Genomic DNA, 27713 nt, shown 5'->3' on the forward strand with positions numbered 1-27713 from the left:
GGACTGGATGAGCACTACACCCTCCAGGCACATGAACTAGACATCGTGGGACCACTACACAAACTAGAGATCAGGGACTGGAGATGCAATACACTCACCAGACACACCATACCCACTGGACACCAGGGACTAGTGGGGCACTAGACACCAAGGACTGGGTGAGCTCTACACCCACTAGATTAGATACTAGGGACTGGAGGGACACAAGGAACAGGGAGATACTAAAGAAATTAGACACTAGGGACTGGATAAAGACTATGACCACCAGACAGCAGGGACACCATACCAGTAAACTGGTCAGCATCGCTCACAGGCACTACAAGAGCTTGCACTACCCACAAAATTTACCATGCTTTGAAGGGGTTAACCGAGTCCTCTATCCAGGGATTTACCTTGAAGTCTTGCAGAATTGTATTCCTCTGGTAACGGGCAGAGGACGCTCCGTCAGGCAGCATTAATCTCTCCGCTTCAGCTGGTTGAACTTCAATGTCAGCAAGAGATCGTTTTCATTACAACTGCCAGAAAACTCTGTCTCACAGATGTATTATGTGCGCGGGCGGGAAGGCCGGAGGGCCATTTGTAAATGTTATTAAATCCTGCGCCGTCTTGTAATTGAGACGTACACGACGGCTGCGCAGGATTTACAGGACCGGCTGCGGCGCACATAGACAGTTACCTACACGTCTCCTCTAAGGACTAGACAACATTCACACTCACCTGCACCTAGAAAGGGCCTGATCTCTGGATGGGTCAGAGGGTGACATCCACGCGGCGGGTGTTGTAGGATATTCTGAATGCTGTGAAAACATAAAAAAAGGATCATCTCCATCGCCATGTAAAGATGTTTTAAGTCTTCAATCACTTTCCAATTCAGAAAATACCTGCTGCTACATGGAAACCATCAGCAAGCAGGTTAGCCGCTGTTGCTGGATCTTATTATGGTTTTATTTGCATATGCTAAAAGACAAAGCACCCAAAAGAGTGCTTTCTGGGTCTCATGATTTTGCAAATAAGTAGCAGTTTCAAGAGAAAACAGCAGTTTTGGGCCACCGGGAAGCAGCTCCGCGTGGACTTACCCAAGTACATCCAGTAGCTAGGCTAATTAACATCCAAATGACATATGCCGTAGGCTATGTTTACATGTTGTAGCCATATCGTTTTTGCCATTTCAAAAACATTGTGGCAAAACTGGGATAGGACTGCGTTATGTGAACACAGACTAATGCCAGGGCTGGAAATGTGTCAGTTAATAAGCCAATTAGTCCACTCACTACAAATCATTACCCATAGAAAGTAGTGAATTGAGAAAAGTGATCCGTCAACAGCAGCTAGTTCATGGTTTCCAAGCCGCAAATTATCTAAGTAATAAATCACGCTTATAAGTAAGAAGAAATAAGTTACTCACCTTACACCGTGCTTTCCAGAGCTGAGGACAAGGCGCAAAAGCCACAGCACAATTCCATAGGGAATCATTACAGGCACACGGCTGTCCTGATTTTCTGTCGCCATGTAGTCCAGGGCTGACTGCAGTCCGTTTCCAAGGGCAACCAGTAAAATTGTTAAAGCAAAAAAATAAATAAATCCAACAGGATCTCTAATGAATAATTACAACACAACTATAGTAAATGACATTTATCATGTAGAGAAAGTGAATACAAGGCACTTACTAATGTATTGGGATTCTCCATGTTGCCTCCTTTGCTGGCTGGATTCATTTTCCCATCACATTATACACTGCTCGTTTCTATGGTTACGACCACCCTGCAATCCATTAGCGGTGGTCGTGCTTGCACGCTATAGGGAAAAAAAAGTGTCGTCCTCTCTGGTGGCTGGGATCGTGGGAGCGCACATAGGCTGGTGCTTTTCCCTATAGCGTACAAGCACGACCACCGCTGATGGATTGCAGGGTGGTCTGTAACCATGGAAACGAGCAGCATATAATGTGATGGGAAAATTAATCCAGCCAGCAAAGGAGGCAATATGGACAATCACAATACATTAGTAAGTGCCTTGTACTAACTTTCTCTACATAATAAATGCCACTTGCTGACGTGAGACGACCCCTATCTAGGTCCCGGAGTTCTCCGGGACCTAGATATTGATGACCTGGCCTCAGGTTGTTGGAAGTCCAACACAGTGGATGGAGCCTGAGACACAAGGTTCTTTCTACCGCATAGTGGCCGTGCCCGGGTACTGCAGCTCAGCTCCCATTCAAGTGAATGGTTACTGGGCAGCAGTACACCAACCCTGGAAAATACCCAGTGGTTGAAGGCTTCTGCTTCCATCCAGTGTATAGTTTCCAGCACATGTGGCTGCCTGAAACAGCTGATCATGCCGGATGTTGGACCCCCACAATCTAATATTGATGACCAATCCTGAAGCCAGGTTATCAATATGTAAGTCTAGAGAACTCCTTTAAGTTGACCTGTTACATGTGCGCTTGGCAGCTGACAACATCTGTGTTGGTCCCATGTTCATATGTGCCCGCGTTGCTGAGAAAAATAAATCTTTTAATATATGCAAATGAGCCTCTAGGAGCAACGGGGGCGTTGCCATTACTCCTAGAGGCTCTGTTTTTTTTTGCAACCATCGCCCCCTCTGCACTTTGACATGGTCAGACGTGATCACGTTTTCAATGCCTGGCTCTGTCAATCAAAGTGCAGAGGGTGCGGCAGCTGCAGAGAGAGCAGAGCCTCTAGGAGTAACGGAAACACCCCCGTTGCTCCTAGAGGCTCATTTGCATATATTAAAACATCATTTTCTCAGCGATGCGGGCACACATGAACCTGGGACCAACACAGATGCCGTCAGCTGCCAAGCGCACATGGAACAGGTCAGCCAGTGTCATAGGTACAAAACTGCTGACAGATGCCCTTTAAACATCTTGTTTCTGTGCATTCAAACTCCCATCATTCTGTAACTGCTGACACATCAGGGGTCACTTCATTACTGGATATAACCCATCAATATTAAAAATTGCACAGTGAACGTGTTATCTACCAGGAGATCCATCTCCCGGCACACCAAATGTCTCTGAAAACTGCAGATATTTCCAACTGTTGGATATAGAATCATTGTCCAGGTGACAACTGCCGATTGCTGGAGCTTCCGCACCCCCAGCTCAGATGGGGTTGGGGTCTCTCGGGTGGACAGTCCCTTCAAAACTTGTATTTCCTGGTTGCAAAAACGTTGACATATCTGCATCACGGCCCATAGCCACTTTCCATTAGGGGCTCTCTAGACACAGGTCTAGAGAGCCCCTTTAGTTGCACAGATATAGTCAGTCAGCGCACGTTACATTCAACCACTCTAAACGTCGAGAGCAGCGGCGCAGGGACGAGCGTTACATAACCCGCACCTGGAAAACTGAATGTAAACACTTGACAAGTGTCTCCGCCACTCAAGAGCTGCGGGAGAGACGGCTGCCATGCTTGACTCACCGCCGCAGGCACTTCAGCGCAGCCTGTCACCTCCAGCGTCTCACCGAACACAAGGGAAATCAGCAAAAAATATGTATTCACCGCAAGACAGAACCCAAATCATGAGACGAGCGCTTGCGCAGCGAAGGCCTTTTTCAGATGACCTCTGCACTAAGCAGTGACCCGATGGTTGCTATGTGCACCAGTCTTCACACATCTCCCCAGCTGTAAGGCCGTGTTCAGACCTGGCGGATTTGCCCTGCAAAGCAAACGGTGAAATCCGCTGCAAATGTAACAGACTCGGCCACATCTGAACACTCTGCATTTCCCTGCGGGGGGTAAAAAGATAAAGGGACACCTTTCCTCCTCTATTCGGGCGCGGCGGCCATCTTTCCATTCTCACTAAGAAGGCTGCTGGGATTAGTAAGCGAGGGATGGAGACGCTGGCATGAAGCTCGCGGCCATTAAGAGAGCACTTCCAGGAGGGGTAAGAGCGCACAGCACCCGTCTCCCAGCATCTTTTTAATGAGCCACTCATACGTTTAGAGGGTCTGACGCGCAGTGCGGACGGATGAGTCCTCATTATACGAGACACACGGGACTGGGACTCCTTTAGAGCAGGGATCAGCAACGTCCGGCACTCCAGATGTTCTGAAACTACAATTCCCAGAATTCTCGCCTTTCACTTCTGTGGGCAATACAAAAAGAGCCGAGTAAGTTTGCATGCTGGGAGTTGTAGTTTCACAGCAGCTGGAATGCTGAAGGTTGCTGATCCCTGACCTAGAGGCTCCGCTCTCTCTGCAACTGCCGTGCCCTCTGCACTTTGACAGGACATCATAACGTGCGACCCTGTCAATCAAAGGGCAGTTGCACAGAGCAGAACCTCTAGGTGTAATGGTGACGCCCCCGTTGCTCCTAGAGGCTCATTTGCATATATTAAACCATCATCTTTCTCAGCAATGCAGGCACATATGAACATGGGACCAACACAGACTCCTTCAGCTGCCAAGTGCACATGTAACAGGTCAGCCAGTGTCATAGGTACAAAACTGCTGACAGATGCCCTTTAAGAGCCTGTATAATTACACCCCGATTCTTCACCAAAAATATTTTATTTGCTTTACATGGGATTAATGGATAAATATAAAAAAAAATACAAGAAAATACTACAGAGACAAAGTACAGGCATGATATACAGCGCCCCCTTGTGGTGCTCGAGTTTATCTGCAATCCAGAAAATTCCTGCTACTGCCAGGGACATACGTTGACACGCGAAGGGCACCTATTCATCTTCTATTTGGGATCGCGCTTCTGCCAAGTGACGGCCACAATGCAGCTGCAGGTTGTCAATTCGGCTCGACACCGGGAGCGGAACGATGGTGAGAACTTGGGACCCCAAATCCATTGCTGCTACAAGAACTGCAAACGTGGACTGTAGTTTGAGACGGTCAAGTATGGATCCGGCCACGGCTACAATTAACCTGTCTGGGGTGCAGGCAGCTGAGATACGGGGTGCTGTTCGGTAGGGTCCTCAGCTGCGCGGCACAAGTTCCGGATGAGGGGTACGAGTCTGATGTCTTCAGTCTCTTCACAGGATCTTAGAAGAACAGTCCACCCCTGATCCGTCCGCAAGAAAGGCGGCCATTTGGTCGTCAGGGCGTATAATTGTAGAAATGCGTAGGGTCACTCATATGAGCGATCTATGGATTAACAGGTGTGCGACAAAATGGCCGCCTTCCTTCCGTTCCGTTTACTTGTGAACCGACCACTCCGCAGAATTCTCCAAACTTTACGAGATCACAGTCCATCCTGATGGTCAAGTCGCTGACTTCTCGCAGGTCGTCTGGTCCTGATTCTCAGGTTGACTTGAGCCGTCCCCTGCGGTACTGCTGTCCAGCACCAGCTCCAGCGCCTCCTCACCCACAATCCGACGAACCTTCTCCCCTTTAGACGCCAAGATTTCTTCAATATTCCTTCAGAGGGGGAGCAATGAACACATGTTAACACAAGATGGCTGCGTGGTCGGGCCGGGACACGTGTCCATAATATGCATGTACTGAACTGGCCTTAAATATACAATATTGTAAGCCACCTCTCTAGCTTCTGTGAAACTACAACTCCTATTAAGGCTTGCAGCTTTCAGGACATGCTGGGAGTTGTAGTTACACAAGTTTACAGTTTACATGCTGCAATATAACATTTGCTCCACTAGGTCGTAGTGTTGTCTATGAAATATGAGCAGGCCTCGATTTGCCCATAATTTACAGCAATTTCTAGTAAACCTGTGTGAGGCCACGCCCCCTCCTTAAAAACACCCACTTTAAAAAGATGAAAAAAATGACAGAAGTAGCCGGTTTCTGCCAAAATGTGTCCTCATACACCTGTACTTACTTCTTCCCCTCCAGATCGGAGAACCAGCCCAGGTTGTCGGCTATGATGTGATGGTTCTGGCAGCCGGGACACCTGACGATCACCACGCCGTTACGGTACGCCACTTTAGAGATCGTTTTCATGGACCTTGTGGAGCAAACCTGAAGAAAAAACAATCATAATGGACGACATGACAACTACATGTAAAGTGGTTGTCGGGAGGTTGAGCTCTAGCGACTAGACATAACGCCATATACTGTCCGCAAGTCTATAAACTTTACCACTGGAGACCCTGAAGGCAGTCAGCAGTGGGAACCGAACACTAGGGGCACATCCGCGCGACCATTGCAGTCTGACATCAATCCGCCCAACGGCCATTATAAATGGCTTCATTATGTAAAAAAACAAAAACAAAAAACTCCTCCACAGCCGGGAACACTCGCTCCGCACTGGAGGAGGCGGGACCTGATGAGCGTTGTGACATCACATGATCACACTGGGGGCCCTCCACAACGGGCGCAGGCCTCGTGGGGGCGTTCTCCCCCTCAGGCACCGTTATGGGGGAGGGGGGCTCCTCCCCCTCAGGCACCGTTATGGGGGTGGGGGGGCTCCTCCCCCTCAGGCACCGTTATGGGGGAGGGGGGGCTCCTCCCCCTCAGGCACCGTTATGGGGGAGGGGGGCTCCTCCCCCTCAGGCACCGTTATGGGGGAGGGGGGCTCCTCCCCCTCAGGCACCGTTATGGGGGAGGGGGGCTCCTCCCCCTCAGGCACCGTTATGGGGGTGGGGGGGCTCCTCCCCCTCAGGCACCGTTATGGGGGAGGGGGGCTCCTCCCCCTCAGGCACCGTTATGGGGGAGGGGGGCTCCTCCCCCTCAGGCACCGTTATGGGGGAGGGGGGCTCCTCCCCCTCAGGCACCGTTATGGGGGAGGGGGGCTCCTCCCCCTCAGGCACCGTTATGGGGGAGGGGGGCTCCTCCCCCTCAGGCACCGTTATGGGGGAGGGGGGTCCTCTCCCTCAGGCACCGTTATGGGGGGGGGGTCCTCTCCCTCAGGCACCGTTATTGGGGGGTCCTCTTCCTCAGGCACCGTTATGGGGGGTCCTCTCTCTCTGAATGCACCCACCTTGCAGGTGTACACGAGCTGGTAATGGGTGGACTGCACTTTCCCCACAGGCTGGTCTCCCGTGGCGGCTCCTCGGGTACACAGGCCTCTCCATACTGTAGTCTGGCAGTTTCGGGTAGTAGATAAAAGCGGGCGGCTGTGACAGTTCACACTGTGCGTCCCCAGGTATGTCGGCACCAGCCTCCCCCCGACACTGGCAGCTAGCCTCCCGCAGCGCACCGCCAGCCTCCAGCTCCCCTCCGCCAGCATGTTCCCAGGACTGTTTCCAGCACCTGACCGGAAGCTACCGCTCTGCAGGCGGAAGTACAACCCCGCCATCTTTGTTGTGGGCATTCCATAATTGGGCTTGCCTATAGTTTGTAGTTTAACCCCTTCCTGGCTGGACTTTGTTTATGCTGCAGTTAAATACTAATATAAACACTATTTAATGAGTATTATGTGATGTCTACTACAACTCCCAACATTCCTGGTATCTACAGGTTGCCTGTAGATATAACCCCTTAGTGACCAGCCTGTTTTGGGACTTACTGACCAAGCATTTTTCTTCCTTTTTTCATCGTCGCCTTCCAACAGCTACAATTTTTTATTTTTCAGTCTATAAAGCTGTATGAGGTCTTGTTTTTTGCAGGACAAGTTGTAGTTTTTAATTGCGCCATGTTGGGGACACATAACTCTCTGATTAACTTTTATTAACTCTTTTCTTTCTATGTAGTTATGTGAGGGCTTGATTTTTGTAGGACGACTTGTAGTTTTCATTGGTATCATTTTAAGGTAGATAACTCTTTTTGATTGCTTGTTATTACGTTTTTTCAGTGGCGACTAAGAATAAATTAGCAATTCTGGCATGGTCGTTACGGATGCGGCGATAATAAACATGTGGGGAAAATTTTGTTTTTGCCTTTTTATGTTCGAAAAAAATGTGTTTTAGAATTTTTTTAATGTAATAAATTTTTTAACTTTTTTCTAACCACTTAACCCCTTCACGCTCGATGACGTACATGTACGTCATTGGGCCGGTCTTTAAACATGGCGCCTGTTCGCGTGCGCAGCGGGCACCATAGCCGCGGGTGGCCGCCTACTTCTTACAGCAGACACCCGCAGCTCATGTCCGCAACCTACAATAATGCCGATCGCGGACATTTAACCCCTCAGATGCCGTGGTCAATCCTGACCACGGCATCTGAGCGCACTGAAAACCGAAAGCGCGTGCTTCCGGTGGTGCTCCCCCGTGCAGCGATCGGAAGAGCCGGAGCTTGTGTGCAGCAGCCCCTGTCTTTGTGAATGACAGGAGGCTGCTACATAGTATTTCCTATGGAGTTCTTGCCTGTAATAGGGCTCCATAGGAAAGTAGTAAAATCATCATAGACTCCAATGCTAGTGCATTGGAGTCTATGATAATAGCAATCAGATGATTGCATGTTATAGTTACCTATGGGAACTATAAAAAAGTGTAAAAAAAAAATAAGTGTTTAAAAATAAAAAAACAAAAATTAAAATCACCCCCCTTTTCCCAAAATAGAAAATAAAAGAACTAAAAATCTACACATCATGGTTGTTGAGATGTGTGAAAAAGCCTATAGTATAAAAATATATTCCCCATACGGCAAACAGCAAAACGGAAAAAAAAACATCCAAATGGCCGATTCGCCGTTTTTGGTCGCTTCATTTTCTACAAAAAATAAATAAATAAAAAGAGATCAAAAAGTCATACACACCCAAGAATGGTATCAATGAAAAGTGCAGATTACCCCGCAAAAAATGAGCCCCATACAGCTCCGTACACATAATTACAAAAAAGTTATAGGGGTCAAAATATGGCGACAAAAAAATAAAACAGATTTTTGTTCCCACTTTTTAATTTTTTTTATCACTATCAAAACGCAAGAAAAACTATACATATAAAAGGGATCGCCGGATTCCTACTGACCGTTAGAATAAAAGTAACCAGTCAGTTTTATCGTACATCGAACAACTTAAAAAAAAACGTAAAACTGTGGTGGAATTGCTTTTTTTTTGCAATTTCACCCCATTTGGAATTTTTTCCCCGCTTCCCACTACATCATATGCAATATTAAATGTTGGCGTTGGAAAGTACAACTTGTCCCGCAGAAATCAAGCCCTCATATGGCTATGTGAACAGACAAATAAAAAAATGTTATGGCTCTGGGAAGGCAGGGAGCGCAAAACGAAAATGCAAAAACAAACAAAAAAACTCCGGGGGTGAAAGGGTTAATAGTCCCACAAGGGGTCTATAACAGGTAATCTTTTGATTGCTTCTAAAATACAAATGCACTTTCCCATACCTCCCAACCGTCCCGGATTCTGTGGGACAGTCCCAGATTTCAGTGGCTGTCCCGCAGTCCCGGTACGGGAGAGGTATGTCCCGCTTTCTGGCAGCTGTCCCTGCGTAATATGCCCAGCTGCCTGTAATGATAAAGCAAGAGCCGTCCGTCCGCTCCCTGCCACATCATTGATTCCTCCCCCCTGTCTGCGCTCCACACTGCAGGTCTGGGCAGGGGGCGGGGCCGGCCAGGAGTTCTGTGTATCATCCTGCTGCTGGGAATGAGGTGAGTCTGGGGAGTTAATTTATTTATTTATTTATTTATTTACTGCTTGTGAAGGTGGCATAGCTGGGCATATTACTTTACTGTGAGGCGTCACAGCTGGGCATATTACTTTACTGTGAGGTGGCATAGCTGGGCATATTACTTTACTGTGAGGCGTCACAGCTGGGCATATTACTTTACTGTGAGGTGGCATAGCTGGGCATATTACTTTACTGTGAGGCGTCACAGCTGGGCATATTACTTTACTGTGAGGTGGCATAGCTGGGCATATTACTTTACTGTGAGGTGGCATAGCTGGGCATATTACTTTATTGTGAGGGGGCACAGCTGGGCATATTACTGTGAGGGGCACAGCTGGGCATACTACTTTACTGTGAGGGGCACAGCTGGGCATATTACTGTGAGGGGGCACAATCCTGGGCATATCACTGTGACGGGGGCATATAACTGGGCATATTACTGTGAGGGGGCACAATCCTGGGCATATCACTGTGAGGGGGCACATAACTGGGCATATCACTGTGAGGGGGCACATAACTGGGCATGTTACTGTGAGGGGGCACAACTGGGCATATTACTGTGAGGGGGCACAACTGGGCATATTACTGTGAGAGGGCACATAACGGCATATTACTGTGAGAGGGCACATAACGGCATATTACTGTGAGGGGGCACATAACTGGGCATATCACTGTGAGGGGGCACATAACTGGGCATATCACTGTGAGGTGGCACAGCTGGGCATATTACTGTAAGGGGGCACAGCTGAGCATACTACTTTACTGTGAGGGGCACAGCTGGGCATATTACTGTGAGGGGGCACAATCCTGGGCATATCACTGTGACGGGGGCACATAACTGGGCATGTTACTGTGAGGGGGCACAACTGGGCATATTACTGTGAGGGGGCACAATCCTGGGCATATCACTGTGAGGGGGCACAACTGGGCATATTACTGTGAGGGGCACAACTGGGCATATTACTGTGAGGGGGCACAATCCTGGGCATATCACTGTGAGGGGGCACATAACTGGGCATATCACTGTGAGGGGGCACATAACTGGGCATGTTACTGTGAGGGGGCACAACTGGGCATATTACTGTGAGGGGGCACAACTGGGCATATTACTGTGAGAGGGCACATAACGGCATATTACTGTGAGAGGGCACATAACGGCATATTACTGTGAGGGGGCACATAACTGGGCATATCACTGTGAGGGGGCACATAACTGGGCATATCACTGTGAGGTGGCACAGCTGGGCATATTACTGTAAGGGGGCACAGCTGAGCATACTACTTTACTGTGAGGGGCACAGCTGGGCATATTACTGTGAGGGGGCACAATCCTGGGCATATCACTGTGACGGGGGCACATAACTGGGCATGTTACTGTGAGGGGGCACAACTGGGCATATTACTGTGAGGGGGCACAATCCTGGGCATATCACTGTGAGGGGGCACAACTGGGCATATTACTGTGAGGGGCACAACTGGGCATATTACTGTGAGAGGGCACAACTGGGCATATCACTGTGAGAGGGCACAACTGGGCATATCACTGTGAGAGGGCACAACTGGGCATATCACTGTGAGGGGGCACAACTGGGCATATCACTGTGAGGGGGCACATAACTGGGCATATCACTGAGGGGGCACATAACTGGGCATATTACTGTGAGGGGGCACAAATGGGCATATTACTTCTTTTTTTCTGGTGCGGATCGCGGACCCCATTCAAGTGAATGGGTCACCGTCCGCAGACTGCTTACACATGGGTTGGTGCCCGTGCATTAAGGACCGCAATTTGCAATCGTGTGCATGAGGCCTAATACAGTGTCTACAAAGTGAATGATATTTGCTAAATCTCATGGACACTTGCAGGGACGGATTGGTCATAGACCCTACAGGAAAACTTCCCGGTGAGCTGATGCCCAGTGTGCCACCTGAGCCCTCCTCACAGCCACCAGCCAGGTAAGTAATGATCTGATGCTCCAAGCATTAATTAATACTGGAAGTGTAAGGTACTTATGTACAAAGGCCGACGACCACAGGTGCCCCCCGGACTTCTGTATTCAACTGTATTGCCATCCTGAGGTAACTGGATTTGGAGGACAGAACGTGGCAGCTGGCGCTGACTACCACAAAGGGGCAGCATGTTGTGTTGCACTGTGGTGTTCCAATCTGCTGGGTCTCTATTTTGTGCTGCACTGTGGTATTTGGGTCTTCTGGGGCCCTGTGTGCAGGTACCTGCAGGGTAAAGCCACATCTGTCGATATCCCTGGGTGAAATTAATGGAAAGCCACTGCAATTATACACTGGCATGCTGCAGCTTTAAAATTTGCACCGCTGGGTAGGACCTATTTAACACATCAGTGTTTGGTCAGTGATTTTGTGACGCACAGAAGCGGAAAGGGGGTCCCTTTAAGAGAAATAAGTGTACTTGTTTTCGTGATGCCAGTTGCAGAGAAGCAACAAGGGCACAGGGCCCCTTTTTAGTGATACTGTCAATGGTACCCAGGTGTAGGAATGCCAGAGTGGTGTAGGGTAGCCTATAATGTCCCTTAATGTTGCTGCACGTGTCACGGTGCTCTTACCTGGATACGCTGGACCCCAGGCGTTGTCGTCCGAAGCAGAGCAAAGGGGGTAGGTGATGAAGAAATAAATTGAGTCCAGACCTTGTGATGAAGTTGATAACAGCTTTACTTGAGAATAAACGTTTCTCCAAACAGACTCAGGCTTTGTCTTGGTTCCAGCAGGCTTTGTCATAAACTGTGGCAGGCAAACTCCTCTCTGCTACGTCTGTTGCTCTATGCCTCTGCTGTGCTGACAGGATAGCTGTATAACTTAACTTTCTCTGGTTGCTGCAACCTCCTTCTTGTAGTCTGCCTTTAAACTGGTCCAGAGAACTTTACTCCTGGCTTCAGAGGCTTCCAGCTTCTGCCTCCATGTCCAGCTGAGATGAAGGTGCTCCAGCTGGCCTGGACAGGACTCATCCAACAGGGACGTGCACCTGCTGCACACCCTCCCTTGGCAGGGGGTAAACTAGAATCTTCCCTTAGCAGGGGGTAAAGCTGAACTAACGCTAAACTAAAACTCCTCCCTCCCTGCAACAAGTGGGAAATTGCCCACCAGACCACAGAGAAAGAAGGTTCCACTCTATGTCCCTGTAGCTCTGCCATTTATGCAGCCACCTGCTGGTGAACCAGGCGTATTACATGAACATAACAGTTACATGGAAAGAGAATGCACATAGTGAAGAACCTGCAATAAATACGTATGATGACGTGAGGTTAACCATAGGAGACAGTGTGTGGTCTTCACGATGGACGCCCTCCTCAGTGTGCAGTGGGATAATATAGAAGACCTATCCTCAGGATAGGTCATCAATACCAGATCGCTGGGGGTTCAATGTCCTGGAGAGGATATTCGGGGGTGCGGAGAGTCCGATCTGCACTGATCCTTAGGATAGATCATCCATATCACCCCACTGCAGAAAGTACGTCCACACAGGACAGAAATTCAGCAGCAGCTATTTCAGAAATCCGCCGCCGTAAAAACCACCCGAAATGTGCTGTTTTTTGGGGGTTCAAAGTCGTGGCTAAAACCTGCAGCAAAAACGGACATGCTGTGGAGTGTTAACCACAAGCCAGTTTGCTCTGCGGTGTTTTCTCCACAATGTGTGGATGAGATTTCAGTAAAATGCTGCTGGTTTTCCACGCAAAATTGTGCTGTGGAAAATCTGCAGCATTTACGCTCTGTGTGAACGTACCCATAACTGACCTATCGTGCTATGCCCTGGATCAGGACTGCAAAGGTGAAGCAGGACACATGGAACCTTCTCTTTGGCGTTCTTTGACTCCCCCCATGTCATGCTCCACCCTCAGGCCACGCACGAGGCATAAAACAGTGTAGACATTTTGTCCGGAGTGTTCCTTTAATGCACAGTGTAAACTGCGCTCACAGTTCAATGGCCATTCAGTTTTATTTTCAGTGAAACTGCAGAACACGGCTGCGTCATGCATGTTTTATTCTCTGTGGTACATTTTAGTTTTTTTTTCTATAAAAATAGACTATACAATATCAATACTAGTACATGGGAGTCCAGGTCTCACGCATAATGGCCTCTGTGATCGCAGAAAGCACACATTTCCTAGCACCATTTCAATCCTACACCGTATAATGTGCTTTATCGGATCTGTGTTTTTTTTTATGTAGAATCTTTTTTATCCAGAAAGGTTGAAGGTTGTAAATACCGACCCCCGACAAATCAGGGCATTGCGGTGCAATCCAGAACATCCCAAGAGACCAAAAACAGCACTGCCTCATGGAAAGGAAGATCTCCAGATAGGACCCCCCCAAGACGGAATTTGGTGGAGGTGCCCATATATTACAGGCAGTGGCCACAGCAGAGGAAATGTCTACCCGACTTCAGAGAGACTGGTTACTAGAAATATACTGCCTAACAACCAGTCTTTTCAATGGAGTTGAGAGACATGTCCCCATCCACCACTCAGGTCTTGGTTCAAAGGCCATGTACACCTTTGAGGGCAATTTTTTGAGTGCTGCATTGTACTCATTTTGAGCTTTATTAAAAATGTTGAGCCCCTTTCTCTGTACAACCTTGAGATTCTCTAGTAGCAGGCTCTGTATTTTTACTCTGTTCCATTAGGCAGCTGAGCTGCCCAACTTCAGAGAGTCTGGTTTCTAGAAATATACTGCCTAACAACCAGTCTTTTCAATGGGGTTGAGAGACATGTTCCCATCCACCACTCAGGTCTTTAGTTCAAGGCCTAAAGGCTATGTACACTTTTGAGGGCAATTTTTTTAGTATTGCATTGTACTCATTTTGAGCTAGAAATCCTTTTTTTCAATTGGTCTTTATTTTTAAAAAAAAGTTAGCCCCTTTCTCTGTACAGCCTTGAGATTATCTAGTACCTGGCTCTGTATTTTTAATGTTCCGTCAGGCAGCTCAGCTGATGGCTCCTTATCTCTGACCTTATAAACACTCATTATAGATCAATTCTTACCTTACTTATCTTATGTGTCTTAAATAAGTGTTTATGACCTTTTATTAATTTAGAGGTAAGGTTAATTAGATGACTGGCACAAAGTGAAAGTACAGTTCACACAGCTAGACAGTTAACCCTTTGTGACAGAACAGCTGAATATTTTTTTTTTTTAGTAAAGTCCAATTGAAAAAATTATTTTTAGGCCAAAATGAGTAAAATGCAAATCATACAAAAAAATTGTCCCCGAAGGTGTCCATAGCCTTTAACTGGCACCGAACTGAGGGCAATGATGCTTGGCAAGACTCCCCTTACTGCCAGATTTTTGCAGATATGCCGACTCTGGAAGGTGACTAATCTCATCAATTTGGCAATTTTACGTACCATTTTCCAAATGATCAGTTGCTGCAATTTCAGGTATATTTAAGACGGGCTCAGACACTTTGCTGCACAATTTGACAGCCAGAGCCACGTATTTTTTGCTCCTGGAGTGTTTCTATAAACCTATACATTGGGATTTATAACATTTTCAGCCCTTAAAGCCCTTTGGGTCTATTCACACTGTGATTGCGGTGTACCTCACAGGTGTATGTCGGAAGGATCTCTCAGCATATACCTCCAAGATATACCATACATTATGCGCCCATAGGTGCAAACCTTTGCATGGACTGGCATCACAGGAACCAAGTTCTGGATCCACTGTCCTTTTAGTGTTTCGTCCAAGCACAATAGTGTACACGGAGGTCTCCACTGCTGGACTTGGAGCGGGCTCCTATGACGTCCCCTCGGTCTCGCTTTCTGATGTGGAGTATTCTTTTTTTTGTTGTGAGGATTCTTTTTTTCTTAGGGCTCCTTTTCTGAAAGACAAAATTGAAGGGGTGCTATAATAATGAGGTTGTCCTGGACCCCTGCCGATCAGCTGTCTGAGGAGACCGCGGCGCTCCTCGCAGCTTACCAAGCACAGCGCTGTCCGTTGTATAGCATCTGTGCTTGGTATCATAGCCCAGCTCTATTCACTTGAATGGGGCTGAGATTCGTCTAGGCCACATGACTGACGAACGCGAAGGGAGCTGCACTGGGGATTACAACCTCCCGGGCCGGTTCATGTGCTGTACTTTACCTGCGGCCATGTTCAGTGTTGTTATAAACTTTTCTTTTGTTTTTGAACGTCAGTTCTCCGTTCTCCGCGCCGTGGACCTGGACAGAAGGGAAATGTATTATAAGGTCGGACTAATAAAGTAATATGAGATTATGCTAACATATGGAGATTCAAGTTGGTACTCAAAGAGGGTGCTATGAAGTCAGGAGTGCTACTGTTCTAGACTCCGCATGTATCAGAGTGATCCTTCAGGCTCCACTGTTCTCAATTCTTCTCCTATTGTTCTAGATTCTTCTGGTATCAGCGTACAATTGTTCTAGGTTCTTCATTAAGCAGAGTGTTATAGCTCTAGCTACTATCTGTATCAGTGCCGTTGTTCTAGATTTCCTGTGTATCAGTGCGTCATTGTTCTAGATTCCTCATATATCAGCATGCCATTGTTATAGATTCTTCTTCATGTATCAGTGCTATTATTCTATATTTTTCATGTATCAGAGAGTGCCATTGTTCTAGTTTTCCCATGCATCAGTGTAACATTGTTCTGGATCCTTCGGGTACTATTGTTCTCAATTCTTAATATATCAGAGGCCTGTTGTACTAGATTCTTTACATGTCAATGCACCACTGTTTTAGAGTCTTCATGTAGCAGATTATTATTATTATTGTTCTAGACATTTCCTACATTAAGGTGCTATTGTTTTAAGTTCTTCATGTATCATAGTACCATTGTTCTAGATTCCTCATGTATAAGAGTTCCATAGTTCTAGATATTTCAGGAACCACTATTCCTCATGTATCAAGGTCTTCTTGTTCTAGGTTTTTAATGCATCAGCATGCCATTGTACTGTATGTATCAAATTGTTGCATGTTCTACATCCTCCATGTAGCAGATTTCCATTGTTCCAGGTCCTTCATATATCAGAGTGCCATTGTTCTAGATACTTCATATATCAGAATACCCTTATTCCCACCAAACAGTTGCATGTTTTAAATCCACCGAGTAGTGGACATCAGGCAGCCATTGTCCTAGATTCCCTAGCATCGATGTGCCATTGTTCTAGATCCCCAACTATCAAAGTACCCTTGTTCTCGATTCCCCAGATACAATGTTTAAAATTCCCTTAATCTAGAGCAGATTTTTTTGTGTCATCTCTTATATACCAGTATTGTAATAATGGAACTTACATCGTCATGAGTCTGGGACAATTGATCGTGGTTTTCTTCGTTGTGGCCCATTCCTGGCGGTTTCACTGCATTTACATAGAGAAGGTCAGTCTTCCAGGAGACGTTACACCATGCAGACAAATGTTATAACATGTCGGAGGGTGTGTAGTGATTATGGGGGCAATAGAAAAAAGGCTAGTCCAAAATAGACAATCCCTTTAAGTGATTAAGGACGGCCTGCTGTATTATTTAAGGCAAGTGGTCCAGGTCTATAAAGCCCACGCTATAGGATATTTACAATGCGGGGTGTAGCCGGCTGCCTGACCGGTGAAATACTGATGGGAACCCTGTGCATAAAACAGAGGCAGCAGCCTGGGGGTCATGTGTCTGGTCTTTTCTGACCTTTGAGGGACAGAGAATTAAAATAAAAAAAGGAAAATAAAGAAAAAAAAAAATTCGCAAAAAATAACCCACCCCAAAACACTTTGCGCACGCGACTCATTCTCATACCGCTAGCCAAGACCCGATTACCTGAAATTGGACATGTAACGTATCAAGATTTATGGTAGACAATGACGCAAATCGTAAAGTCTATGTTATGGTAATATTATATTATTACCTGGAAAAATAGCTAAAATGTTTTCAATCTATATGCCTAAAAAAAAAAAAAAATCTATAATTATGTGCATAAAAAGGACATGCGAAAAAAAAAATCATGTCTGTAACCCAATCAATGTGTGCGAAAAATGGCTTCACTGTGTCTGGTCCTGAACTGGTTAAATGACATACCCGGGTGAAAAACTACTGTCAACTAGTGGCCTAAAGATTTTATTTTTATTTTTTTAACCTCAGTCTATGGCGGCGCTACTTACCAGGATCTGTGGTCGGCGACGGTTGCTCATCTTGAAAATTTTGCACGTTGATCTTAAAAAGAGAGGAGAAGACGGGAACATCCGTTATTTCACAGTCTGCAAGTCACATGTTATTTCTCCTTACCCCCCGTATTACGTATGCATGCTCAGCTTAGCCGAGCATGCATGTGTTCTCAATACAGGAATAAGCTGCGTATGTGTCTTATCCGAAAAGGATGAGGGCATGTCACCGGACCCCCTTCTTCCCCCGCTTTCCCATTGCAACATTTCATTATTTGCTGTGACAGTTCTGGATCTCCAGCTTCCTGCGGTCGCCGACTACCAGTGTATATAACGCCATTACCACTTCATCTCGCTGGGAACGATGGCAGCCCCAGTGCTGGAGCCTGTGTTACGGCACCATCATGGGGGAGATATTGGCCCCTTGCCATGGTAGGGGGTCTTAAAGGGATGGGATAACAAGGCTCACCCTCCGTCACACATGACCTCCGGGGTTTACTTACTTCCTGGGAGCTGCGCGATGAAAGCTCGTCTGCATCGGAGGACTGGAGGGGACACAAAGAGACAGGTTATGTCACGCTGGCGGCCGTCAATAAGCTATCGTCTAGACAGGAATGCGTTTCCGTGCACGGCGTAATGCCCGAGGGATGATGGAGCTTGTAGTACACAGACAGCGCAGACATCTGGTTTTTACGGGCATGTTAGTACATAGCATCACAAGGGGGCATCTGCTTACTACGGAATAGCTGAGCGTCCCCACTGGATATAGGATATTGCAGCTTTATCCATTATACATAGCAATGCTGGATATATATATACAGATCTGTTCCTAGGAAAGATGGGTGACAAGCATTCCTATAGGCCCTACAGGAAATCTTCCTAGCTATGCATCACGATGGCAGCGTGTGATGTATCGCCGCCTAACTAGACGAGACTTGACATTCGGGGGGGTCTGGGAGAGATGGATGACCCCCGCGTTCTGGCATCTGCCAGCTTTCCTATAGACATAGGAAATCAGCCCCATCGTTACGGCTGGGTGGGATGCGTCGTCGTATCCGCAGCCCCCTCCTATGACCCAGCGTTATATACACTAGTCACCACCACAGCTGCATTTAAAGTTGTGTTATGTATGAAGCTGCATGACGCCCGTTTTTGCCAGTAGCCCCCTAATGGTGGTCTAATGAGGTGCACGATGTGTTTGCAGCAAAGAAGTTTTAGGCCCATTTGCTGCTACTCTGAAAGGGATACAGTGATGGGTTGAACATTTAAAGGGACACTCTGGACAAAACACATTGATTGTGTTATGCCTTGTGAAGGGGCGGAGCATGACACAGGAACTCTCTCTAGCCGTTTGTGTCATGCTCCGCCCTCCATGGTCCTGCACTAGGAATAACATAGCGTATCACTTTTTTCCTGGAGTGTTCCTTTAAAGCAGGCATGCTCAACCTGCGGCCCTCCAGCTGTTGCAAAACTACAACTCCCAGCATGCCCAGTCTGCCTACAGCTATCAGCCTACATCAGGGAATTGTGGGAGTTGTAGTTTCACAACAGCTGGAGGGCCGCAGGTTGAGCATGCCTGCTTTAAAGTAACCGGGCACAATGGGGGTCATTTTCAAACAGTTTTACACTTTTTTTTTTTTTGAGACTTTTTAAACAATCGTGTTTTTACGCGTCAAGGGAGTGATGGGGGGGCCGAGCTGGGGCATCGGCAAATTTACCAATTTTACTCTAGGAAAAAGGTGTAAAAGTTGCCAGGGCTGGCATAAATTTTCTATCAGGCACTTGGACTACCAAAAATTCACCTAATTTATGGCATGGCTCGTCTTCCGTCAGCAACGCCAGTGTAAAATGTACAAAAAAGGCCATAAAAAAAAAAATGACAGTCTTAATAAATGACCCCCAATATCTTGTAGGGTTAGCTCCGCTGAATGTAATGATACCCTTCACTTACTGATCCTTTGCAGGTAATAAAGCATTTTTTTCATATGCAAATGAGCAGTTAAGTGCACAGAAGGCAGGCCCGAGCCACTCTGTGCACCTTTGCTTCTCCTGCCAACCCCTCCTTCCAGGAGCGGATTGGGAACTTAAAGTGGCCCTGGAAAAAAAAAAAAAAAAAAAGTAGCCCCATGTTGTAGGTAGGTCTAAATTGACAGAAGACGGGACAAAAAAAGTAGGCGGGGACAACAGAGGTAGGCGGGGCCTGCAATACCGTAGGGCAGCACAGAATACCGCCCCAGCAAAACAATTACCACAGGTAAGCAGAAAATACTGCCGCCCCAACCACAGTATTCAACTCTATCACAGTTGAGTTTAGTGGCCGAATATTATGTACCTGGCCTGCGGCCATCAAGAGGGCCTGAGTGGCCCCCTGGTCATCGGCCCACTGGGACATTCCCCTCTAGGGTCTATGGCCAATCCGCCCCTGCCTCCTTCTCTTTCCTGATTGGCCAGGCGAGATGATGAGGCAGGAACCTGTCCCTGTCAATCAAAAAGGAGGGGGAGGGTCTAGCAGAGGAAGCAGGAGGAGCTAGGATGCACAGAGTGGTTTGGGCCCACCCCCTGTGCACTTTACTGCTCATTTGCATATACATTTAAAGTACTTTTTTTTTTTTCCAGAATAACTGAAAGGTATCATTCCATTCAGCTGAGATAGTCCTACAAGGCCTTGTGCCTGGTTTATCAGTGGATTTTCCCCGGGACAGAATCCCTTCAAGAAATAATTTTTGCAGTATTGAAAAATGTGACCATTTAGCGTAAACTGACACCGAAACCTCTCAATTACTCAAAAATACTCTGTAGCACTACATATGAAAAAAGTCATTTATTTATCTCTCTATAAAAAAAAACAGTTCACAATTATGAGTAGAGAACCGGTCATACGACCAAACAACCGGTCGCCTCTCATGACGCGTCTGTTTCAGGAAATCACTGCTTTCCTTATGAAAATTAGCTGTTCTTCTAGATCTATGCTGTGCCATCCTCTTTTATTCCTTCTGGAAGCTTAAGTAGGAATCTGCAACTGGGTGTCCTTGCACAGTCTGACTCCATCCGATCAGGCCTCATGCACACAACCGTAGGTATTTTGCGGTCCGCAAAAAACGGATCCGCAAAAAATACGCATGACATCCGTGTGCATTCCGTGTTTTGCGGAACGGAACAGCTGGCCCCTGATAGAACAGTCCTATCCTAGTCCGTAACGCGGACAATAATAGGACGTGTTCTATTTTTTTTGCAGAACGGGAATACGGACATACGGAATACCTTCAGGTTTTTTTGCAGACCCATTGAAATGAATGGTTCCGTATACGGTCTGCAAAAAAAAATCGGAACCGACACGGAAAGAAAATACGTTTGTGTGCATGAGGCATCAGACTATGAGGGGGGGGACCCTTCGTCAAGGAGAATGGCTGCACCCAGTTCATTTATTAATACATTTATAATAGGAATAGTAGAGGAATGGCACAACAACGCACTATATAAAAAGATGCCCCGGAAGTGTTATTACATGGGGAATACAAGTATTCGCTAAACCAGGCAGGAGAGGGGACCGCGCCTCTTCAAAGGAGCCTTAAAGCCCCTATTCAATGCAAAACTTACACATCATAAATATACAATATATATATAGGAAATGTAAATCTTGCCAATCGTGTGTAGGACAGCTTTTACAGCTTTCACTTATTTTCAAATGTATGGAATATCTGCAGTTAACTGGACACCATCAGCAAGGAGGCAAGCTGCTGCCAGCCGCAGCTAATGATCGTAAACGCAATTTCTCAGAAATCATACCAGAAGCAGGGCCCCCCCTGTGCACTCAAAGCGCTAAATATAATAACACCTTCCTAGAGCTGGGCTGCTTGTTGATGGTTTCCAGGTGGCAGCAGAAGTAAAAAGAACATGAGAAATAAGTCAAATCAGCAACAGGATAATGAACTCTGTACAGGTAAATGGAGTTGATTATCCATCCATCCTCCAACTGTATATCCCAGTCTTCCAACACAGTGGTCTGTACTGCCCCCTACTGAAAAGGAGAAGATTACTAGATGGCACCAGAGGAGTTCTGTGACCACATGAAAGCCGGAGGCTGCAGACTGATTACAAGTACACAGGTCACAGAGGTGCCCTCTAATAGTCTTATAACTTATAGTAGGGGGAGCAGTATTTCTTATTATACATACCTCCTGCTGCTGCAGAACCTCTTTTTGAAAACTACCATTGACGCATTGATATTGATTAACTGACAGTGATTCTTTTCTTAAGGTGCAGCAGCGGAGGTGTGTATTATGATATTCTACAGAAACTGAGGTGTTATGAGGTTCTGCAGCAGCTGAGGTGTGTATTAGGAGGTTCTGCAGCAGCTGAGGTGTGCATTATGAGATTGTGCAGAGCGGAGGTGTGTATTATGAGGTTCTGCAGCAGCTGAGGTGTGTATTATGAGATTTTGTGGAGCTGAGGTGTGTATTCTGATGTTCTGCAGCAGGCGAGGAGTGAATAATGATGTGAATTAGGAGGTTCTGCAGCAGCTGAGGTGTGTATTATGATGTTCTGCAGCAGCTGAGGTGTGTATTATGATGTTCTGCAGCAGGCGAAGAGTGTATTATGATGTTCTGCAGCAGCTGAGGTGTGCATTAGGAGGTTCTGCAGCAGCAGGGGTGTGTATTGTGATGTTCTGCAGATGCTGAGGTGTGTATTATAAGGTTCTGCAGCAGCTGAGGTGTGTATTATGATGTTCTGCAGCAGCTGAGGGGTGTATTATAAGGTTCTGCAGCAGCAGGAGGTGTGTATTATGATGTTCTGCAGCAGCTGAGGTGTGTATTATAAGCTTCTGCAGCAGCAGGAGGTTTATTAGGTTACTCTGTATCCTATACACTGGAACTGCAGGAGATCTTCTTCTTCTACATGTCAATCAGTGATCGGCACAGGAGAAGGAGCTTTTTGCAAAAGTGACAGACAGCTTCTTCAAGAAGAGATAAGCAGCGCCTCTTTAGTGCCGCTCGTCTCATGTCATCAGAATGTAATGTTAATACAACTATTACAGACATGTCAATGAAAAGTTTCCATTGGCACAATCAATGCCAGGAGGACAGTAGTGTTTTGCCCTGGTGTAGAATATAATTAGCAGCGTCTTTGGAAATAATAACATGCACTCCGCAGCAGCCGCCTCAGTGCAATCATAGAAAGACTGAAATAATGGACCCCAAATACTGTAATGCTACTACTGAGGGTTTATGCAATGTGTACCAGCGCTGGCGAATCCGTCCTTTTTAGTTTTGTCTCCAGAGCTAGCAGTCTTCCCTCGCTCCTGAACAGCTGGATTTGTAGGTCGTCGCACCTTTCCCCTAGTTCGCGGATCTGCTTTCTGTACAAGTCTTTCTCTGTAAGACACTTGGTATACTGCGCGTAGAACTGTTCTCTTGTAGCATTGGCCTAAGACAAGAAGAAGGAAGGATCGGTAGAAGAAGATGAACTTACTAATAGTAATTACTGCACAAGCAAAGTCCCACCCCCCCACCCTTATAATTAGGCTCGGACTGGCCCACAGGGGTACAGGGGAAACCCCCGGTGGGCCCCTGAGCAAGGTGGGCCCCTAGTCTCCCACCCCCTGCAAAAGTGGCACATAACACAGTAGACGTACTGCACTACATACATATATTCAATATACAGCACCTCAACCAGCCTATGCTCATATAAAAAACTTGTTAAATTATATTCGAATGTATCCATACGGTGGGCGCCCAAAATAAATTTTACTGGTGGGCCCTAGTGGACAACTCAATGTGACCATCCATGTTCGCCCATTAATCGGAATAGATGCCATGCAATACCACATGTCTCCTGCAGAGGCCACTGCAGGAGAAATGTGCAGCTGCGGCCCGCATCCTCCACCAACAAGAACAGGAATGGATCACTTGGGGTTTCAGCCGCGGGATACGCTAATTACCAGCAGCTCTTCGCTTATGCTACCTGCACACGACAGTAAAGAAAATGGCCATTAAAAACAGACACAGTATCCGTTTATATGGCCTTTTTGAATCAGTGTGTGCACCCATTTCCTTGCCATTAAACGGCCATTAAAAACAGATGAATTTCCTTGAATTTTAAAAAAAATCCCAATCCCTGCAGTGCCCTCACAGCATATGTAATGCCCCCCATAGTGCTCCCTGGAGATCAAATGTCCCCCAAACCCCCCCCCCCCCCCACCCAGTATGATTAAAGGCCCCTATAGTGCCCCCTAGTATGATAAATGGCCCCTATAGTGCCACCCAGTATGATTAATGGTCCCCATAGTGCCCCCAATATTACTAATGGCCCCCATAGTGCCCCCCAGTATGATAAATGGCCCCCGTAATGTCCCCCTGTATGATAAATGGCCCCCATAATGTCCCCCAGTATGATTAATGGCCCTCTTTGTGCTCTCCAGTAGGAATAACGCCCCTCTCAGTGCTCCCCAATAGGAAAAATGTCCCACTTAGTGACCCCCCTTTTAGTGGTACCCATTCTGTTGGTGCGGAAGAAAAAAAATACTCACCTCATCCATTTGTATAAATGCATGTGGACACTTGCTCTTCACTGGAGACAGCAGGACCTGATGCTCCCAGCGTGGTGATGTCATCACAAGGGCAGCACAGGTCCTGCTGCATCCTGTGCGGAGCGAGTGTCCCTGCGCGTGTAAGTGGACGAGATTTTTTTTAAATATGATTTCAACCCCTGAAAGGCCATAACCATTAGACAGGTGCACTCTACGGTCGTTAAAAACTGTCTCACTGATTTCAATGGGGGTCCGCTTGGCCGTGAAAATGGCCAAAAACAGGACGTACTATTTTTTTGACAGTCATTATTCAATGGCTGTTTAAAAAAATAAAAATAATGCCATGTGAATAGCCCTATGGACTTTAATGGGTTCTAAAAACAGCCGTCTGAATGTAGCCTTAGAGAAGACAACCCCTATGATCAGTCATGCATTATAAGTTAGAATAGATCATAAAGATAAGATTGACACCCAATCAGCTGTTTCAGTCAGCCACCAGCACTGGAAGCTATAAAAAACAGCTGATCGGCGGGGGTCCCAGGTGTCGGACCCCCACCAGTCTGAAATTGATGACCTATCCTGAGGATAGACCTATCAGTATCTAAGTCCTGGAGAACCCCTCTAACATTACCATGCAATCTAGAAGGGCCTGTAAGTCAATAGACCTCATGGGCATAGGAATACCAGTCTCGGGTCCCATCCGTCCAGTTCAAAACCAGTGTGACCTGGGACTTAGAAGGGGAGGCAGGTACTTACCTGGTTGCGCTCAATGCACACCTCCTCCATCTGCTGCAGTATGGCTTCAATGCGTTCCTTGTATACACTGGAGTCTTTCTTTAAGGTGCTGCACTGCAGCTCCAGAACTTCCTTCTCTTCCAAGTACTGAGGACACAAGAGACAATCACATATGACGCAGGCAGATCTTTTTTTTCCCCAGTTTTGCGAATGTTGTACACGAATCTGATGGGGATGTAGTCACACTCACATGCTTTGCCCAATAACATACAATTCCAAGAAATAAGGTACCAAGAAATGTTTGAAACCCGCTGAGCAGTGTGTGAGATATTATACTTTCAAAAAACACCTTAAACTTTAGCTTAAAGGGGATGTCCAGTTTACAAAACCTATTTCCATATATCTTGTTAGGGAATTATTAATTAAAGGGGTGGTCCAGGATTGGAAAAAGATGGCTGTTTTCCTCCAGAAAAAGCATCGCACCTGTCCATAAGTTGCGTTTGGTATTACTGCGTGTATAGAGATGAGCTGCAGTACTACACACAACCTGGGGACAGGGGTGGTGCTGTTTCGGGAAGAAAGCAGCCATGTTTTCCTAATCCTGCACAACCCCTTGTGGGGGGGGGGATCTTCTGGTCAGAATCCTCATGTCTTGGCCAGACTGGCTAGAAAGAGCAAATCTTGCTCAGGAGGTCCTGTCCTGCATTCCCTGTGGAGGCGCTGCAGGGAAACTGCACAGTTACTGCCAGGCTTCCTCCCAGGCTGCTTCTGGTATTGCAGGTTAGCTCTATTCTCCTGTAGGCGCCCCTGGTTAAAGTACAACTGTCTGGCATTATGAGGGTTAGAGTGTAAGGCTCATGTGCAGGAATCGGCCACCTTATCTCGGAGGTCCTCGGCTTGTCTCAGGCTCATCTTCAGGGTGTAGATGTTATTGACCAGTTTCTGATGCTCCTCCAGGGCCTGCCTGCTCTCGTTCTCCAGATCCTGCATATATTGTTTTGTCCTCTCCCCCGTCGTGTCTTTCTGGAAATTCTGAAAATAGTCACATTCATCAGCCTGACGTTTCTTCCAGGGTTCCTGTAGACGGCGTGTCACTCAGGTCCACCCTACCTGTAGAGCAGGAGTGTTATCCAGTTCCTGCTGTCTGGCCTTCAGAAGGTGGTTCTCTCTCTGCAGCTCATAGATGACGTCCTGACTTGGCCGCTTTTCGATTGCGTTTTTTAGCTTCATTGTTTGCTTCCTCTCCAGTTTGCAGTCGTCCTCCGCCCTCATCAGGTTGTGCTTCAGCTTCTCGATCTGCGTTTGGTTGAGGGGGAAAAAGGGCAAATATAGTTAGTGGCAGAGAGAGAGGCCGCCCCGAGCTCTCCATGTGATATGCACCACGTGCGTCTGCACACACAATAAACACATCCTTTCAATAATTGTGAGAGGGCGCTCTCCAGTGCAACCAACTGCGAGACTGCGCTCTCCAGTGCAACCAACTGTGAGAGGGCGCTCTCCAGTGCAACCAACTGTGAGAGGGCGCTCTCCAGTGCAACCAACTGTGAGAGGGCGCTCTCCAGTGCAACCAACTGTGAGAGGGCGCTCTCCAGTGCAACCAACTGCGAGACTGCGCTCTCCAGTGCAACCAACTGCGAGACTGCGCTCTCCAGTGCAACCAACTGCGAGACTGCGCTCTCCAGTGCAACCAACTGCGAGACTGCGCTCTCCAGTGCAACCAACTGCGAGACTGCGCTCTCCAGTGCAACCAACCACGAAAGGGCCCTCTCCTGTGCATCCAGCCATGAAAGGACACTCACCTCTATAGCCAGCCATGACAGAGCGCTCTCCTCTACAACCAGCCATGAGAGGGGGCTCTCCTCTACAACCAGCCATGAGAGGGGGCTTTCCTCTACAACCAGCCATGAGAGGGGGCTCTCCTCTACAACCAGCCATGAGAGGGGGCTCTCCTCTACAACCAGCCATGAGAGGGGGCTCTCCTCTACAACCAGCCATGACAGGGCGCTCTCCTCTACAACCAGTTATGAGAGGGGGTTCTCCTCTACAACCAGCCATGAGGGGGCTCTCCTCTACAACCAGCCATGAGAGGGAGCTTTCTACAACCAGCCATGAGAGGGGGCTCTCTTCTACAACCAGCCATGAGAGGGGGCTCTCCTCTACAACCAGCCATGACAGGGCACTCTCCTCGACAACCAGTCATGACAGGGCGCTCTCCTCGACAACCAGCCATGAGAGGGGGCTCTCCTCGACAACCAGCCATGAGAGGGGGCTCTCCTCGACAACCAGCCATGACAGGGCGCTCTCCTCTACAACCAGCCATGAGAGGGGCTCTCCTCTACAACCAGCCATGACAGGGCGCACTCCTCTACAACCAGCCATGAGAGGGGGCTCTCCTCTACAACCAGACATAAGAGGGGGCTCTCTAAAACCAGCCATGACAGGGCGCTCTCCTCTACAACCAGCCATGAGAGGGGGCTCTCCTCTACAACCAGCCATGAGAGGGGGCTCTCCTCTACAACCAGCCATGAGAGGGGGCTCTCCTCTACAACCAGCCATGAGAGGGGGCTCTCCTCTACAACCAGCCATGAGAGGGGGCTCTCCTCTACAACCAGCCATGAGAGGGGGCTCTCCTCTACAACCAGCCATGAGAGGGGGCTCTCCTCTACAACCAGCCATGAGAGGGGGCTCTCCTCTACAACCAGCCATGAGAGGGGGCTCTCCTCTACAACCAGCCATGAGAGGGGGCTCTCCTCTACAACCAGCCATGAGAGGGGGCTCTCCTCTACAACCAGCCATGAGAGGGGGCTCTCCTCTACAACCAGCCATGA

General features: G+C 47.5%; 2 protein-coding genes across 5 annotated transcripts in view; both read right to left on the minus strand.

Moving 5' to 3' along the window:
* Positions 1-27713, minus strand: part of CARD9 (caspase recruitment domain family member 9) — a 40831-nt gene continuing 13118 nt past the window's right edge. For 2 of the 4 annotated variants that reach the window (XM_040404841.1, XM_040404840.1), the window contains exons 5-14: positions 25996-26181; positions 25762-25917; positions 24907-25032; positions 22863-23048; positions 18128-18169; positions 17625-17676; positions 17227-17283; positions 16774-16838; positions 15610-15686; positions 14629-15346 (exon numbers count right to left, since the gene is read on the minus strand). In XM_040404841.1, coding sequence (XP_040260775.1) covers positions 15262-15346; positions 15610-15686; positions 16774-16838; positions 17227-17283; positions 17625-17676; positions 18128-18169; positions 22863-23048; positions 24907-25032; positions 25762-25917; positions 25996-26181 — 1032 coding nt within the window. In that variant the 3' untranslated portion in view covers positions 14629-15261. Of the gene's footprint in view, positions 15-6073; positions 6082-14628; positions 15347-15609; positions 15687-16773; positions 16839-17226; positions 17284-17624; positions 17677-18127; positions 18170-22862; positions 23049-24906; positions 25033-25761; positions 25918-25995; positions 26182-27713 lie in introns of those variants that run through there. The other 2 variants (XR_005773819.1, XM_040404842.1) reach the window with 2 other exon arrangements.
* On the minus strand, positions 4521-7247 carry DNLZ (DNL-type zinc finger). Its single transcript, XM_040404844.1, has 3 exons — positions 6912-7247; positions 5811-5950; positions 4521-5392 (listed from the first exon to the last, which is right to left on the minus strand). The coding sequence occupies exons 1-3, from the start codon at positions 7242-7244 to the stop codon at positions 5236-5238; spliced, it is 630 nt and encodes a 209-aa protein (XP_040260778.1). The 5' UTR covers positions 7245-7247; the 3' UTR covers positions 4521-5235.

The sequence above is a fragment of the Bufo bufo genome, chromosome 8 (assembly GCF_905171765.1).
Source record: "Bufo bufo chromosome 8, aBufBuf1.1, whole genome shotgun sequence".
NCBI classification, from domain to species: domain Eukaryota; kingdom Metazoa; phylum Chordata; class Amphibia; order Anura; family Bufonidae; genus Bufo; species Bufo bufo.